The sequence below is a fragment of the Thalassophryne amazonica genome, chromosome 3 (assembly GCF_902500255.1).
Source record: "Thalassophryne amazonica chromosome 3, fThaAma1.1, whole genome shotgun sequence".
NCBI lineage: Eukaryota > Metazoa > Chordata > Actinopteri > Batrachoidiformes > Batrachoididae > Thalassophryne > Thalassophryne amazonica.
Genome location: NC_047105.1, coordinates 997,873 through 1,014,703, shown reverse-complemented (window position 1 = coordinate 1,014,703; position 16,831 = coordinate 997,873). Strand labels below are relative to the sequence as shown.

At 45.2% G+C, this 16,831-nt stretch overlaps 1 protein-coding gene across 1 annotated transcript in view; it reads right to left on the bottom strand.

Annotated features, from left to right (window-relative positions):
- The window catches only part of LOC117507517, a 125,906-nt gene that overhangs the window by 80,289 nt on the left and 28,786 nt on the right, over positions 1-16,831 (bottom strand). The window contains exons 4-6 of the mRNA XM_034167385.1: positions 14,974-15,111; positions 14,443-14,838; positions 14,254-14,357 (exon numbers count right to left, since the gene is read on the bottom strand). Coding sequence (XP_034023276.1) covers positions 14,254-14,357; positions 14,443-14,838; positions 14,974-15,111 — 638 coding nt within the window. The remainder of the gene's footprint in view (positions 1-14,253; positions 14,358-14,442; positions 14,839-14,973; positions 15,112-16,831) is intronic.

Genomic DNA, 16,831 nt, shown 5'->3' with positions numbered 1-16,831 from the left:
CACTTCTGGCTCTCATATGGGGGAATCCAGATTGCCCCATCCAACCATGTCAAGATTCAGTGTTTCAGACATCTGCATCAGCTTTCCAAACTTTATAAAGGAAGAACAACGGAGTCGTTTGAGGGCTTAAAAAGTAAATACTCTCTATAGCACTCTCATTTTTACCGATATGATGAAGTTAAACATTTTTTATCTTTTAATGCTTTCGAACAAGTCATGCACGCTTTTATCTCCTCTCGTTTAGACTACTGTAATGCACTTTTCATCGGCATCAGCCAAAATGCACTTTCTCGCTTACAATTGGTCCAAAATTCTGCTGCGTCTCTTAACTGGCAGCAGAAAGCGAGAGCACATCACTCTGGTTTTGGCGTCTCTGCACTGGCTTCCAGTTTGTTTTAGAGTTGACTTTAAGATTTTATTGTTTGTTTTTAAAGCTTTGAATGGACTGGCCCCGTCGTAAATTTCGTACCTCATCCAAATTTATCAGCCTCCCCGTGCTTTGCGGTCCGAGGGCCAGCTCCAGCTTGTGGTGCATGTGACGAGACTTAAAACCAGGGGAGACAGGGCTTTTTATGTGGTGGACCCTCAGCTGTGGAATGATTTGCCCCTTAACATCCGAACAGCCCCCAATGTAGTGTGTTTTAAGTCTCGTCTAAAGACCCATTTTTATGCTTTGGCTTTTAACACCACGTGAGAGTGTGGTCCTCTGTATGTGTGTGTTTTTTTTTTTTGTACAGCACTTTGGAAATTGTGTTTGTGAAATGTGCTATATAAATAAAGGGTATGGTATGGTATCTACAATTAAGACATTACATACCAAAAAACATACAGGCCCCAAATGAGTACTTCTTCGAAAATATCCTTAAAAAATATCCTTAAAAAAATCCATCTCATGTCTATGAGAGTTTAAGCCTAAACATTAACCACTCTACTGATCACATCCGCAAGATGATGATACCTGGGCAACAATTATAAAAAATACATTTAGTACTCTGAGTAGTAATACAGCTCGAGAGAGGCCATTTAAAATATTACGTAGACTTTATTGGACACCAGTACAGAGGGCCAGGCTCGGCCTGGGACTCACCAAATGCCATAAATGTGACAGGGAAGTGGGAACATATATGCATATGTTTTGGGAATGTATAAATATACAAAAGTTTTGGGGAGAAGTGAAAAATGAAGTAGCTGCCCTGATTGGATATGATTTGGAACTGTCACCCTGCAATGTATCTTAGCAGCTAAACCAGTCAATACAAGGAACACTAAACTAATTGGAAAACTGCTGTACATGGCGAGGAAGACAGTTCTCACCTTCTGGATTTCCAAGGATGTACCCACACTGGATGAATGGTACAAGGAAGTCCTGTGAATACTACCTTTGGAAAAACTGACTTCATCACAACATTAAGGGCTTTGCGAAGACTTGGCAACCACTCCTGGAGAAAGTGGACCCAGACAGACTGAACTGTGTCTTATTTAATTGACAATATTGGGGACTACCATATGGCCATTATAATGCCAACCTGCTTGTGTGAATCTTGCTTTGTATACACCCCCCCCCCCCCCCCCCCCCCCCCCCCACCCACCTTCCCAAGTTTTATTTTATGATTTCTGTTCGGTGTGACCTGCTGCGTTTTGTTTCTTTCTTTGAAAAATGTTCAAAAATGGTTCTATTATTATGTTGAACTGAAATAGATGCACTGCCTGTTGGAACCTCAATAAAAAGAAATTTAAAAAAAGAAGAGGGGCAGAGCTGGACCATGTTCTCCACCTCCTCTGTTGATGCGGCCGCTCATAGCTGTGGTCGCAAGGTCTCTGGTGCCTGTCGCGGCGGCAATCCCCGAACCTGGTGGTGGACACCGGAAGTAAGGGATGCCGTCAAGCTGAAGAAGGAGTCCTACTTATCTTTGTTGGTAGGTGGGACCCCAGAGGCAGCTGACAGGTACCGGCAAGCCAAGCATGCCGCAGCCCGTGCGGTCGCAGAGGCAAAAACTCGGGTCTGGGAGGAGTTCGGGGAGGCTATGGAGGAGGACTATCGTTCGGCCTCAAAGAGATTCTGGCAAACCGTCCGACGCCTCAGGAGGCGGAAGCAGCTCTCCACCGGCACTGTTTACGGTGTGGGTGGGGAGCTGTTGATCCTGACTGGGGATGTTGTTGGGTGGTGGAAGGAGTACTTCGAGGATCTCCTCAATCCCATCGTCACGTCTTCCGAAGAGGAAGCAGAGACTGGGGACCCAGAGGCGGACTCATCCATTACCCAGGCAGAAGTCACCGAGGTGGTTAGAAAGCTCCTTGGTGGCAAGGCTCCTGGGGTGGATGAAATCCGTCCTGAGTACCTTAAGTCTCTGGATGTTGTGGGACTGTCTTGGCTGACACGCCTCTGCAACATCGCGTGGCGATTGGGGACAGTGCCTCTGGATTGGCAGACCGGGGTGGTGGTCCCTCTGTTTAAGAAGGGGGACCGGAGGGTGTGTTCCAACTATAGGGGGATCACACTCCTCAGCCTCCCCGGTAAGGTCTATTCCAGAGTACTGGAGAGGAGAATTCGACCGATGGTCGAACCTCGGATTCAGGAGGAGCAGTGTGGTTTTCGTCCTGGTCGTAGCACACTGGACCAGCTCTACACGCTCCATCGGGTGCTCGACGGTTCATGGGAGTTTGCCCAACCAGTCCACATGTGTTTTGTGGATCTGGAGAAGGCGTTCGACCGTGTCCCTCGGGACACCCTGTGGGGAGTGCTCCGGGAGTACGGGGACCGGGGTCCTTTGCTAAGGGCTATCCGGTCCCTGTACGACCGCAGCAGGAGCTTGGTTCGCATTGCCGGTAGTAAGTTAAACCTGTTTCCAGTGCACGTTGGCCTCCGCCAGGGCTGCCCTTTGTCACCGGTTCTGTTCATTATATTTCTGGACAGAATTTCTAGGCGCAGCCAGGGTGTAGAGGGGTCTGGTTTGGGAACCACAGAATCTCGTCTCTGCTGTTTGCGGACAATGTGGTTCTGTTTGCTTTGTCAAATCAGGACCTTCAGCGTGCACTGGGGCGGTTTGCAGCCGAGTGTGAGGCGTCCGGGATGAAAATCAGCACCTCCAAATCCGAGGCCATGGTTCTCGACCGGAAAAAGGTGCTTTGCCCTCTTCAGGTCGGTAGAGTGTCCTTGCCTCAAGTGGAAGAGTTTAAGTATCTTGGGGTCTTGTTCACGAGTGAGGGACGGATGGAGCGTGAGATCGATAGACGGATCAGTGCAGCGTCTGCAGTGATGCGGTCGCTGTATCGGACCGTCGTGGTGAAGAGAGAGCTGAGTAGGGGAGCAAAGCTCTCGATTTACCGATCAATCTACGTTCCAATTCTCACCTATGGTCATGAGATTTGGCTCATGACCGAAAGAACGACATCGCGGGTACAAGCGGCCGAGATGAGTTTCCTCCGCAGGGTGGCTGGGCGCTCCCTTAGAGATAGGGTGAGGAGCTCGGTCACTCGGGAGGAGCTCAGAGTCGAGCCACTGCTCCTCCACGTCGAAAGGAGTTAGTTGAGGTGGCTCGGGCATCTTTTCCGGATGCCCCCTGGACGCCTCGCTGGAGAGGTGTTCCGGGCACGTCCCATTGGGAGGAGGCCCCGGGGAAGACCCAGGACACGCTGGAAGGATTACATCTCTCGGCTGGCTTGGGAACGCCTTGGGGTTCCCCCGGAGGAGCTGGGGGAGGTGTGTGTGGATCGGGAGGTCTGGGCGGCTTTGCTCGAGCTGCTGCCCCCGCGACCCGACTCCGGATACAGCGGAAGAAAATGGATGGATGGATGGATAATTAGTCAGTATTTTGTTTCAATATGTAAATATTTATATATAGTCTAATCATATATTGTCTCTTCAAATGACTGAACAAAAATATACACTCAACAAAAATATAAACGCAACACTTTTGGTTTTGCTCCCATTTTGTATGTGATGAACTCAAAGATCTAAACCTTTTTCCACATACACAATATCACCATTTCCCTCAAATATTGTTCACAAACCAGTCTAAATCTGTGATAGTGAGCACTTCTCCTTTGCTGAGATAATCCATCCCACCTCACAGGTGTGCCATATCAAGATGCTGATTAGACACCATGATTAGACGGTATTGCTTAAATTTTCGTTGTTACGCAGATGATACCCAGCTTTATCTATCCATGAAGCCAGAGGACACACACCAATTAGCTAAACTGCAGGATTGTCTTACAGACATAAAGACATGGATGACCTCTAATTTCCTGCTTTTAAACTCAGATAAAACTGAAGTTATTGTACTTGGCCCCACAAATCTTAGAAACATGGTGTTTAACCAGATCCTTACTCTGGATGGCATTACCCTGACCTCTAGTAATACTGTGAGAAATCTTGGAGTCATTTTTGATCAGGATATGTCATTCAAAGCGCATATTAAACAAATATGTAGGACTGCTTTTTTGCATTTACGCAATATCTCTAAAATTAGAAAGGTCTTGTCTCAGAGTGATGCTGAAAAACTAATTCATGCATTTATTTCCTCTAGGCTGGACTATTGTAATTCATTATTATCAGGTTGTCCTAAAAGTTCCCTAAAAAGCCTTCAGTTAATTCAAAATGCTGCAGCTAGAGTACTGACGGGGACTGGAAGGAGAGAGCATATCTCACCCATATTGGCCTCTCTTCATTGGCTTCCTGTTAATTCTAGAATAGAATTTAAAATTCTTCTTCTTACTTATAAGGTTTTGAATAATCAGGTCCCATCTTATCTTAGGGACCTCGTAGTACCATATCACCCCAATAGAGCGCTTCGCTCTCAGACTGCAGGCTTACTTGTAGTTCCTAGGGTTTGTAAGAGTAGAATGGGAGGCAGAGCCTTCAGCTTTCAGGCTCCTCTCCTGTGGAACCAGCTCCCAATTCAGATCAGGGAGACAGACACCCTCTCTACTTTTAAGATTAGGCTTAAAACTTTCCTTTTTGCTAAAGCTTATAGTTAGGGCTGGATCAGGTGACCCTGAACCATCCCTTAGTTATGCTGCTATAGACGTAGACTGCTGGGGGGTTCCCATGATGCACTGTTTCTTTCTCTTTTTGCTCTGTATGCACCACTCTGCATTTAATCATTAGTGATCGATCTCTGCTCCCCTCCACAGCATGTCTTTTTCCTGGTTCTCTCCCTCAGCCCCAACCAGTCCCAGCAGAAGACTGCCCCTCCCTGAGCCTGGTTCTGCTGGAGGTTTCTTCCTGTTAAAAGGGAGTTTTTCCTTCCCACTGTAGCCAAGTGCTTGCTCACAGGGGGTCGTTTTGACCGTTGGGGTTTTACATAATTATTGTATGGCCTTGCCTTACAATATAAAGCGCCTTGGGGCAACTGTTTGTTGTGATTTGGCACTATATAAAAAAAATTGATTGATTGATTGATTGATTAGTGCACAGGTGTGCCTTAGACTGCCCACAATAAAAGGCCACTCTGAAAGGTGCAGTTTTATCACACAGCACAATGCCACAGATGTCGCAAGATTTGAGGGAGCGTGCAATTGGCATGCTGACAGCAGGAATGTCAACCAGAGCTGTTGCTTGTGTATTGAATGTTCATTTCTCTACCATAAGCCGTCTCCAAAGGCGTTTCAGAGAATTTGGCAGTACATCCAACCAGCCTCACAACCGCAGACCACGTGTAACCACACCAGCCCAGGACCTCCACATCCAGCATGTTCACCTCCAAGATCGTCTGAGACCAGCCACTCTGACAGCTGCTGAAACAATCGGTTTGCATAACCAAAGAATTTCTGCACAAACTGTCAGAAACCATCTCAGGGAAGCTCATCTGCATGCTCGTCGTCCTCATCGGGGTCTCGACCTGAGTCCAGTTCGTCGTTGTAACCGACGTGAGTGGGCAAATGCTCACATTCACTGGTGTTTGGCACGTTGGAGAGGTGTTCTCTTCACGGATGAATCCCGGTTCACACTGTCCAGGGCAGATGGCAGACAGCGTGTGTGGCGTCGTGTGGGTGAGCGGTTTTCTGATGTCAGTGTTGTGGATCGAGTGGCCCATGGTGGCGGTGGGGTTATGGTATGGGCAGGCGTCTGTTATGGATGAAGAACACAGGTGCATTTTATTGATGGCATTTTGAATGCACAGAGATACCGTGACGAGATCCTGAGGCCCATTGTTGTGCTATACATCCAAGAACATCACCTCATGTTGCAGCAGGATAATGCACGGCCCCATGTTGCAAGGATCTGTACACAATTCTTGGAAGCTGAAAATGTCCCAGTTCTTGCATGGCCGGCATACTCACCGGACATGTCACTCATTGAGCATGTTTGGGATGCTCTGGACCGGCGTATACGACAGCGTGTACCAGTTCCTGACAATATCCAGCAACTTCGCACAGCCATTGAAGAGGAGTGGACCAACATTCCACAGGCCACAATTGACAACCTGATCAACTCTATGCGAAGGAGATGTGTTGCACTGCATGAGGCAAATGGTGGTCACACCAGATACTGACTGGTCTCCCCCCCCAATAAAACAAAACTGCACCTTTCAGAGTGGCCTTTTATTGTGGGCAGTCTAAGGCACACCTGTGCACTAATCATGGTGTCTAATCAGCATCTTGAGGGGGTTCGGTAACAGGAAGGTAGGCCACAGAGCAAAAGTACCAGGTAGGGGCGAGATAGAGGACATGGTCATAAAAATGAGCAGGGTCAGTACACGAGCCAACTAGGTTTTCAGAACTGAGGCAAAAACAGGAACCGGAACACAGAGCAGAGTCAAAACACTGCGTGGCATAAACAGGACGAGACGAAGTGCTGGTAAGAGATGAACATCATCAACAAACGAGCAGTGAGGGAATGAACAGACGCAGTTTAAATAAGAAAGGCAGTGACAGGAAAACAAGGTGCACGTGAGGACAAAGGATCCGGAAAGGTCAGCGTGGCTGACAGATGAGGAACAGGTGCAAGAGAGTGAGGGAGGAAAACGCAATGCAGACAAACCAAAAGAACTAAGTGACTGGAAAATTAACGGTGGAAAATTAGACGCGCTTAAGGCAGACAATAATTAATGTGAGCAAAACAAAAGGGGAAAAAAATAGGAGATAATGTGACTAATCAATAAAGTGGAAAACCAGGAGATCAATAATAAACTAAGCTGCAACAGTAATGACACTGAATAAAGTAAACAAATACATAGACCGATAATAAGGAGACAATACAAAATAACTAAAACAGAGAATGCAATAAATCACAAACAGAACCTAATCAGATATGAAATACTGAAGATAAATAATAAGCAAAACCTGAGACTAAAGCATAATGTAAAGAATGTGAAAAGCTAAACCAATACATATATGACTAATTGACAGGGTTTTCTATATATTAGCAATATTATTATCAAATATTAATGTCTTTACTTTGATTATTAATGTCTTTACTTTGACGCACTGTCTTTGATCTTGTCTTTGATTCTGTTCTCTATTTTCATGTATACATATATGCATGAGTGAGAGTTCATGTACCATTACTCTTTTAATTAATCACTTATCAATCAATCAATCAACTTTTTTCTTATATAGCGCCAAATCACAACAAACAGTTTCCCCAAGGCGCTCCATATTGTAAGGCAAGGCCATACAATAATTATGAAAAACCCCAACGGTCAAAACGACCCCCTATGAGCAAGCACTTGGCCACAGTGGGAAGGAAAAACTCCCTTTTAACAGGAAGAAACCTCCAGCAGAACCAGGCTCAGGGAGGGGCAGTCTTCTGCTGAGACTGGTTGGGGCTGAGGGAAAGAACCAGGAAAAAGACATGCTGTGGAGGGGAGCAGAGATCGATCACTAATGATTAAATGCAGAGTGATGCATACGGAGCAAAAAGAGAAAGAAACAGTGCATCATGGGAACCCCCCCACAGTCTACGTCTAAAGCAACATAACCAAGGGATGGTCCAGGGTCACCCGATCCAGCCCTAACTATAAGCCTTAGCGAAATGTAAAGTTTTAAGCCTAATCTTAAAAGTAGAGAGGGTATCTGTCTCCCTGATCTGAATTGGGAGCTGGTTCCACAGGAGAGGAGCCTGAAAGCTGAAGGCTCTGCCTCCCATTCTACTCTTACAAACCCTAGGAACCACAAGTAAGCCCGCAGTCTGAGAGCGAAGCGCTCTAATGGGGTAATATGGTACTACGAGGTCCCTAAGATAAGATGGGACCTGATTATTCAAAACCTTATAAGTAAGAAGAAGAATTTTAAATTCTATTCTAGAATTAACAGGAAGCCAATGAAGAGAGGCCAATATGGGTGAGATATGCTCTCTCCTTCTAGTCCCCGTTAGTACTCTAGCTGCAGCATTTTGAATTAACTGAAGGCTTTTTAGGGAACTTTTAGGACAACCTGATAATAATGAATTACAATAGTCCAGCCTAGAGGAAATAAATGCATGAATTAGTTTTTCAGCATCACTCTGAGACAAGACCTTTCTGATTTCAGAGATATTGCGTAAATGCAAAAAGGCAGTCCTACATATTTGTTTAATATGCGCTTTGAATGACATATCCTGATCAAAAATGACTCCAAGATTTCTCACAGTATTACTAGAGATCAGGGAAATGCCATCCAGAGTAACGATCTGGTTAGACACCATGTTTCTAAGATTTGTGGGGCCAAGTACAATAACTTCAGTTTTATCTGAGTTTAAAAGCAGGAAATTAGAGGTCATCCATGTCTTTATGTCTGTAAGACAATCCTGCAGTTTAGCTAATTGGTGTGTATCCTCTGGCTTCATGGATAGATAAAGCTGGGTATCATCTGCGTAACAATGAAAATTTAAGCAATACCGTCTAATAATACTGCCTATGGGAAGCATGTATAAAGTGAATAAAATTGGTCCTAGCACAGACCCTTGTGGAACTCCATAATTAACTTTAGTCTGTGAAGAAGATTCCCCATTTACATGAACAAACTGTAATCTATTAGACAAATATGATTCAAACCACCGCAGCGCAGTGCCCTTAATACCTATGACATGCTCTAATCTCTGTAATAAAATTTTATGGTCAACAGTATCAAAAGCAGCACTGAGGTCCAACAGAACAAGCACAGAGATAAGTCCACTGTCCGAAGCCATAAGAAGATCATTTGTAACCTTCACTAATGCTGTTTCTGTACTATGATGAATTCTAAAACCTGACTGAAACTCTTCAAATAGACCATTCCTCTGCAGGTGATCAGTTAGCTGTTTTACAACTACCCTCTCAAGAATCTTTGAGAGAAAAGGAAGGTTGGAGATTGGCCTATAATTAGCTAAGATAGCTGGGTCAAGTGATGGCTTTTTAAGTAATGGTTTAATTACTGCCACCTTAAAGGCCTGTGGTACATAACCAACTAACAAAGATAGATTGATCATATTTAAGATTGAAGCATTAAATAATGGTAGGACTTCCTTGAGCAGCCTGGCAGGAATGGGGTCTAATAAACATGTTGATGGTTTGGATGAAGTAACTAATGAAAATAACTCAGACAGAACAATCGGAGAGAAAGAGTCTAACCAAATACCGGCATCACTGAAAGCAGCCAAAGATAACGATACATCTTTGGGATGGTTATGAGTAATTTTTTCTCTAATAGTCAAAATTTTGTTAGCAAAGAAAGTCATGAAGTCATTACTAGTTAAAGTTAATGGAATACTCAGCTCAATAGAGCTCTGACTCTTTGTCAGCCTGGCTACAGTGCTGAAAAGAAACCTGGGGTTGTTCTTATTTTCTTCAATTAGTGATGAGTAGAAAGATGTCCTAGCTTTACGGAGGGCTTTTTTATAGAGCAACAAACTCTTTTTCCAGGCTAAGTGAAGATCTTCTAAATTAGTGAGACGCCATTTCCTCTCCAACTTACGGGTTATCTGCTTTAAGCTACGAGTTTGTGAGTTATACCACGGAGTCAGACACTTCTGATTTAAAGCTCTCTTTTTCAGAGGAGCTACAGCATCCAAAGTTGTCTTCAATGAGGATGTAAAACTATTGACGAGATACTCTAACTCCCTTACAGAGTTTAGGTAGCTACTCTGCTCTGTGTTGGTATATGACATTAGAGAACATAAAGAAGGAATCATATCCTTAAACCTAGTTACAGCGCTTTCTGAAAGACTTCTAGTGTAATGAAACTTATTCCCCACTGCTGGGTAGTCCATCAGAGTAAATGTAAATGTTATTAAGAAATGATCAGACAGAAGGGAGTTTTCAGGGAATACTGTTAAGTCTTCTATTTCCATACCATAAGTCAGAACAAGATCTAAGATATGATTAAAGTGGTGGGTGGACTAATTTACTTTTTGAGCAAAGCCAATAGAGTCTAATAATAGATTAAATGCAGTGTTGAGGCTGTCATTCTCAGCATCTGTGTGGATGTTAAAATCGCCCACTATAATTATCTTATCTGAGCTAAGCACTAAGTCAGACAAAAGGTCTGAAAATTCACAGAGAAACTCACAGTAACGACCAGGTGGACGATAGATAATAACAAATAAAACTGGTTTTTGGGACTTCCAATTTGGATGGACAAGACTAAGAGACAAGCTTTCAAATGAATTAAAGCTCTGTCTAGGTTTTTGATTAATTAATAGGCTGGAATGGAAGATTGCTGCTAATCCTCCACCCCGGCCCGTGCTACGAGCATTCTGACAGTTAGTGTGACTCGGGGGTGTTGACTCATTTAAACTAACATATTCATCCTGCTGTAACCAGGTTTCTGTTAGGCAGAATAAATCAATACGTTGATCAATTATTATATCATTTACCAACAGGGACTTAGAAGAGAGAGACCTAATGTTTAATAGACCACATTTAACTGTTTTAGTCTGTGGTGCAATTGAAGGTGCTATATTATTTTTTCTTTTTGAATTTTTATGCTTAAATAGATTTTTGCTGGTTATTGGTGGTCTGGGAGCAGGCACCGTCTCTACGGGGATGGGGTAATGAGGGGATGTCAGGGGGAGAGAAGCTGCAGAGAGGTGTATAAGACCACAGCTCTGCCTCCTGGTCCCAACGCTAGACAGTCACAGTTTGGAGGATCCAAAAAAATTGGCCAGATTTCTAGAAATGAGAGCTGCTCCCTCTAAAGTGGGATGGATGCCGTCTCTCCTAACAAGACCAGGTTTTCCCCAGAAGCTTTGCCAATTATCAATGAAGCCCACCTCATTTTTTGGACACCACTCAGACAGCCAGCAATTCAAGGAGAACATGCGGCTAAACATGTCACTCCCGGTCTGATTGGGGAGGGGCCCAGAGAAAACAACAGAGTCCGACATTGTTTTTGCAAAGTTACACACCGATTTAATGTTAATTTTAGTGACCTCCGATTGGCGTAACCGAGTGTCATTACTGCCGACGTGAATTACAATCTTACCAAATTTACGATTAGCCTTAGCCAGCAATTTCAAATGTCCTTCGATGTCGCCTGCTCTGGCCCCCGGAAGACAATTGACAATGGTTGCTGGTGTCGCTAACTTCACATTTCTCAAAACAGAGTCGCCACTTATTGTCAAAGCAATCATATACACTGAACTGTTTGAGTAATCATTAAAACTGCTCACACGGGAAAGTGAACAGATGATCTTTGGCTTAGTGAATGTGCAGACTGTTTTGCTAAAGCTATGTTTTTGCTAAGCACAGATGTGCATCTTTTATTAATGGTTCAGCCTTGAGGGAAGAGCGGTGTGACCGGCACACTGGTTCAGGGCTGAACGTTGTTATGGGAAGGCTAGGAGACTGGAAGGTTAAAGCCATAACAGTTTTCATATCGACGTAGGACCAGACTCTGTGTCTTTCTCTTGTTTTGTATTATTGTCGCCCCTGTATGCTTGTATGTAACTTTATTCTAATAAATAGGAGAGGCAGATGGGCAGGGCCCTTCAGGGCTGACGGGGACTTGTTAGCGGAGGGTGATGCTCGTTTGCTCTCTCCTGATCAGGAAATGAAATTCAGTCTCCTGCGTGATCATTCTCTGTGTTAACTGAGTTGCTCTTTTACAGATTTCAACTCTGACCCTAATAAAATAAAAGATAACCAAGAATGAAACTAGTGACAAGAATACAGAAAGAAAAGCAATACATGAGAACCAAGAATACAATAAAGAACCAAAACCAGGGACACAGAATAACAATTAGAACCAGACAAGAATGAAAATAATCAAGCGGCAAAAAATAAAAACAAAGTCAAGACTGGACTAAACTGAAGGACAAGAAAAGGGGACAAATAAGACCAGAACCCAAACAGGACAGAAACATGACAGAACCCCTCCCCAAGGCGGACGGCCCCAACGGATGCCAACACCCACCACGGGCACACCGACACCAGGTGGCAGGAGGGGGAAAATGGATGGGGGTCAAAAAGAAACGGTACAAAAAAAACGAGACCGTGAAGCATAGAACCATTAGGCTGACTGACAACCCCAAGACAGACCAGTAGGAGAACCACTAGGTGGCCACCAGGGCCCAAAGCAGAACCAAGAGGGTGACTGCGAGACTTCACACCATGTATGACCATATCTGGGATCTGGCTTAGGGCGGAATCAGGAGGATGTGTTGGGAAAGTGTAGTGACACGGACCCACAACAGGGGGCGTAAATGAACGGACAATGAAAGAGTCGAATATGAACACTTTACTGTTGTGAATGAGCACAACCACAATACAGAGGAATACAGAATTTTGCAAACAGTCAATCCACAAAGGTGATGTGTGGGCAGGCTCGAGGATAGAAGACGTCTGTCCTGAGAAGAACCGGAACCACACGATTTCCTCCGCCACCGAACCTGGAGAATACTGGAGCCGCCAAGTCCCGAGTCCCCAGGTGGCCACTGTCTCCGAATGTCGGATCTGGTACTGCTGGCGAGGAGCAGAAACAATAAGATGTGGGTGTGTGTACACCCAGTAACAACAATGGTGGAGATTCCACCTCCACCTCTCACACACACTCGTGCAGCTCCTGTCTCAAACACTTATCTGGCTGGGGTGTGAAGCGAAGCCGTCACTGATTACGCCCATCTCCCAGATAAGGCACTCCGCAGGAAAACAGCTGTAAAACGAGTTCAGTCTAGGACACAGTTAGTTTAAAGGCTGAGAATATTACCTTCACAGGTCGATGATATCTCGGCAACGAGGTGGAGATGACGTCCGGGTTTTATGGAGTAGTATGATGAAGTGTAGATGGGTGACAGCTGTCATGAGATAATGAGTGACAGCTGTCACCCCCGGCTGTGTCTGTGGCGGCAGCGCCCTCTCATGCCTGAAGCCCGCACTTCAGGCAGGGCGCCCTCTGGTGGTGGGCCAGCAGTACCTCCTCTTCTGGCGGCCCACACAACAGGATGGCCATGAGGCCCAACACTCGCCTTAACGGTGAGGTCAGAAAAGCTATCTGAGACCTTTCCAGCACCAACAGACTTGGAAAAACCTAGTGGGATACTAAGTCACCGAAAAATGAAAGTCACAAAAAGAAGAAGCTGAGAACATTTGGAAAACAATATACCGGGTTGCCTGAAACTCCAAATCCAGGTAATGGGTAATTAGGTAGGCTACTTAACTCAGGCAGAAGCTGAAGCATTTAACCAGAGAACCCAGGCGTGAACAAAAGGGAGCTTAAATGAGGGATCAATATGTTGAAACAAAAAGTTCCATATGTGTAGGAACCACAAGAGGGAGCTGTTATGAAAATGAGTAACTGAGACCAGCTCAGGAAAAAATCCACTTTGAAACACCTGCCTTTTCCATGCATAAAACAAGTCAGAAGAACAGTGACGGCTTATTCGTTTACTCAAAAAAACAGAAGAGAACAAAAAGAAAACCTGGAATGTGAACTAAAAGTGTTGAAGCCAAGGACCCCGTAAGCCTTGGATCAACCAGAAAGCACTGTCACTCCATGGAAGGGCAGAAATCTGGCTGGACAGAGACTTGAATTGAGAAACTTGCTTATTCCATGAATTTGATAAATGACAAAAGCAGCTGACCAAACTCTGCAGAAATTTTGAACTCATACCCTTAATCAGGGGTTCCAATTGGTAATGTGAGAGAACAAATCTTCCAAATTCACATCCTAACCCCAGAGAGGAAGAGAAGAATAAAACCATTATTGATTATTGTCATTATTGATTCAAAGTCAGGTTTCAGCAAAATCCATTCCAACCACTGGCATTGATATTCAAACAGCTTTCTTGTTACATCAGAAGTCAACCTAAATGCAGCAGAGATACACACAGACATGAAATGAAATTTCACTGACAGTCCCATCATGACTGTCCTCGGTGGTTGCCTTCCAGAGTGCCACTGTCACTGAGGCTAGACGAGGAGGAGAGGACGGTCTGACTGTCATAACTGACAACGTGTCTGCAGGGAATGCATCTTCAGGCATCGGTTCAGAGCGTGACGTGGCACGCACTGAGACTGATTCACTTGGCTCCGCCGGTGTCACTGGAGCGGTGCACTCCACAGGAACAGAGTGCGATGGTGTAGGTCCACCAGACATCGCAGGAGCGGTGCACGCTGGCGCTGATCCAACTCATTGCAGATGAGATGATGCGAGCTGAAGCTGATCCTTCATAGGCCGCTGGTGAATTGGGTGCGATGCACTCTGGTGCTGATCCTCCAGACGCCGTTGGTGAAGCTGGAGCGATGCGCACTGGTGCTGCTCCGTCTAGCACTACGGGTGCCGCAGAGGTAGTGTGCTCTGAAGCAGATCCATTAACAACAGCTGGAATCACCGAGTGCAGAGATGACCTTCCCGATGGCCTGACCAGAGTGGATTCCGGAGAGTAGACGGGCAACGAGGGTGCTGGTCCACTGGTGTTGTTACACTCGGAGTTGATGCCTGTGGATTAAGCGCTCGTGATTTCCGGGGTGCAGGTATCAGAGGCGGACTGGAGGAGGATGACATCAGGCCTGTGGAATGCAGAAACATGAGAATGACCGGGGCTTCCCCGAGCGACCGTGCAGATGACGTCACCGCTGAGGCGGGAGGAGCTGTTTGGACCTGAGGAGGGCGTGCCAGAGTCACCAGAAGTTTCTGTGGCGTGGGTACAGGTGGCTCCTGTGGTGACTACAGACTGGGTGCTGAGCATGGCTGTGATTCCAGCTTTTCTAACTGAATTGGTGTAGTTTAGTATTCAGAGAGTTAGGATGGATTAAATGCGCTGCACTGCCAAACAGCACTGAGAGGAGCGGGTCGGAGGACCGGTCTTAGATGGCGGCCCCACGGCTCGTCAGCACCAATAGGCAGCAGCGATCGATGCGGTGTCTACTCTTTATATTGTCTATGCTGGTGACTGCCATTTGTTGTCACCCTAAATTCACAGGAATTATAAGAAATGGAGTGGAATCTGTTTGTAGCCAGTAATGATCTTCATTCCCCTCCACACCTCTCTGATGTTGTTATGTCGCAATGTCCTCTCCACCCTCCTTTCATCGTCCTTCTTAGCCTGTTTCAGGCTCCACTTTAGCTCCTGCTGCACCTGTTTGCGCTGATGACCAAAACAACAATACTGCAAATACAAGCGGCGAAAATGGGATTCCACCAGGGTGAAGAGCTCAACTGTCCCAGAGGCACTCTGGGTAGAAAGGAGTCAGCTGAGGTGGTTTGGGCATCTGGTGAGGATGCCCCCTGGTTATTTCTCTGAGGTCTTCCTGTCACATCCAACTGGGAGAAGGCCCAGAGAAAGACCCAGAACAGGCTAGATTATATAAATTACTATTTAATAGTGTTAAGGAAGATTATATGGTGAAAATAAAGAAATGCAAACCCAAACAACTCATAGCAAAGGATTTTGACTCAGATTTATGTGTATCTGCTTTGACTGCACAACACTTGTTCAGTTAGCACCAAAGTTTCAAATGTGCAAAGGGTTTCAAACAGGAAATCTCAGGCCTGAAATTGCTTTTAGTCTTGCTAAATCATGTTGCACGTGCAAATCTCACCTACTGACATGTGTAACATCCACACTATTGTGCACTCAGGTCGACATAACCCAAACTGCATATTCATCAATCAATCAATCAATCAATTTTTTTATATAGCGCCAAATCACAACAAACAGTTGCCCCAAGGTGCTTTATATTGTAAGGCAAGGCCATACAATAATTATGTAAAACCCCAACGGTCAAAACGACCCCCTGTGAGCAAGCACTTGGCTACAGTGGGAAGGAAAAACTCCCTTTTAACAGGAAGAAACCTCCAGCAGAATCAGGCTCAGGGAGGGGCAGTCTTCTGCTGGGACTGGTTGGGGCTGAGGGAGAGAACCAGGAAAAAGACATGCTGTGGAGGGGAGCAGAGATCAATCACTAATGATTAAATGCAGAGTGGTGCATACAGAGCAAAAAGAGAAAGAAACAGTGCATCATGGGAACCCCCCAGCAGTCTACGTCTATAGCAGCATAACTAAGGGATGGTTCAGGGTCACCTGATCCAGCCCTAACTATAAGCTTTAGCAAAAAGGAAAGTTTTAAGCCTAATCTTAAAAGTAGAGAGGGTGTCTGTCTCCCTGATCTGAATTGGGAGCTGGTTCCACAGGAGAGGAGCCTGAAAGCTGAAGGCTCTGCCTCCCATTCTACTCTTACAAACCCTACGAACTACAAGTAAGCCTACAGTCTGAGAGTGAAGCGCTCTATTGGGGTGATATGGCACTATGAGGTCCCTAAGATAAGATGGGACCTGATTATTCAAAACCGTATAAGTAAGAAGAAGAATTTTAAATTCTATTCTAGAATTAACAGGAAGCCAATGAAGAGAGGCCAATATGGGTGAGATATGCTCTCTCCTTCTAGTCCCCGTCAGTACTCTAGCTGCAGCATTTTGAATTAACTGAAGG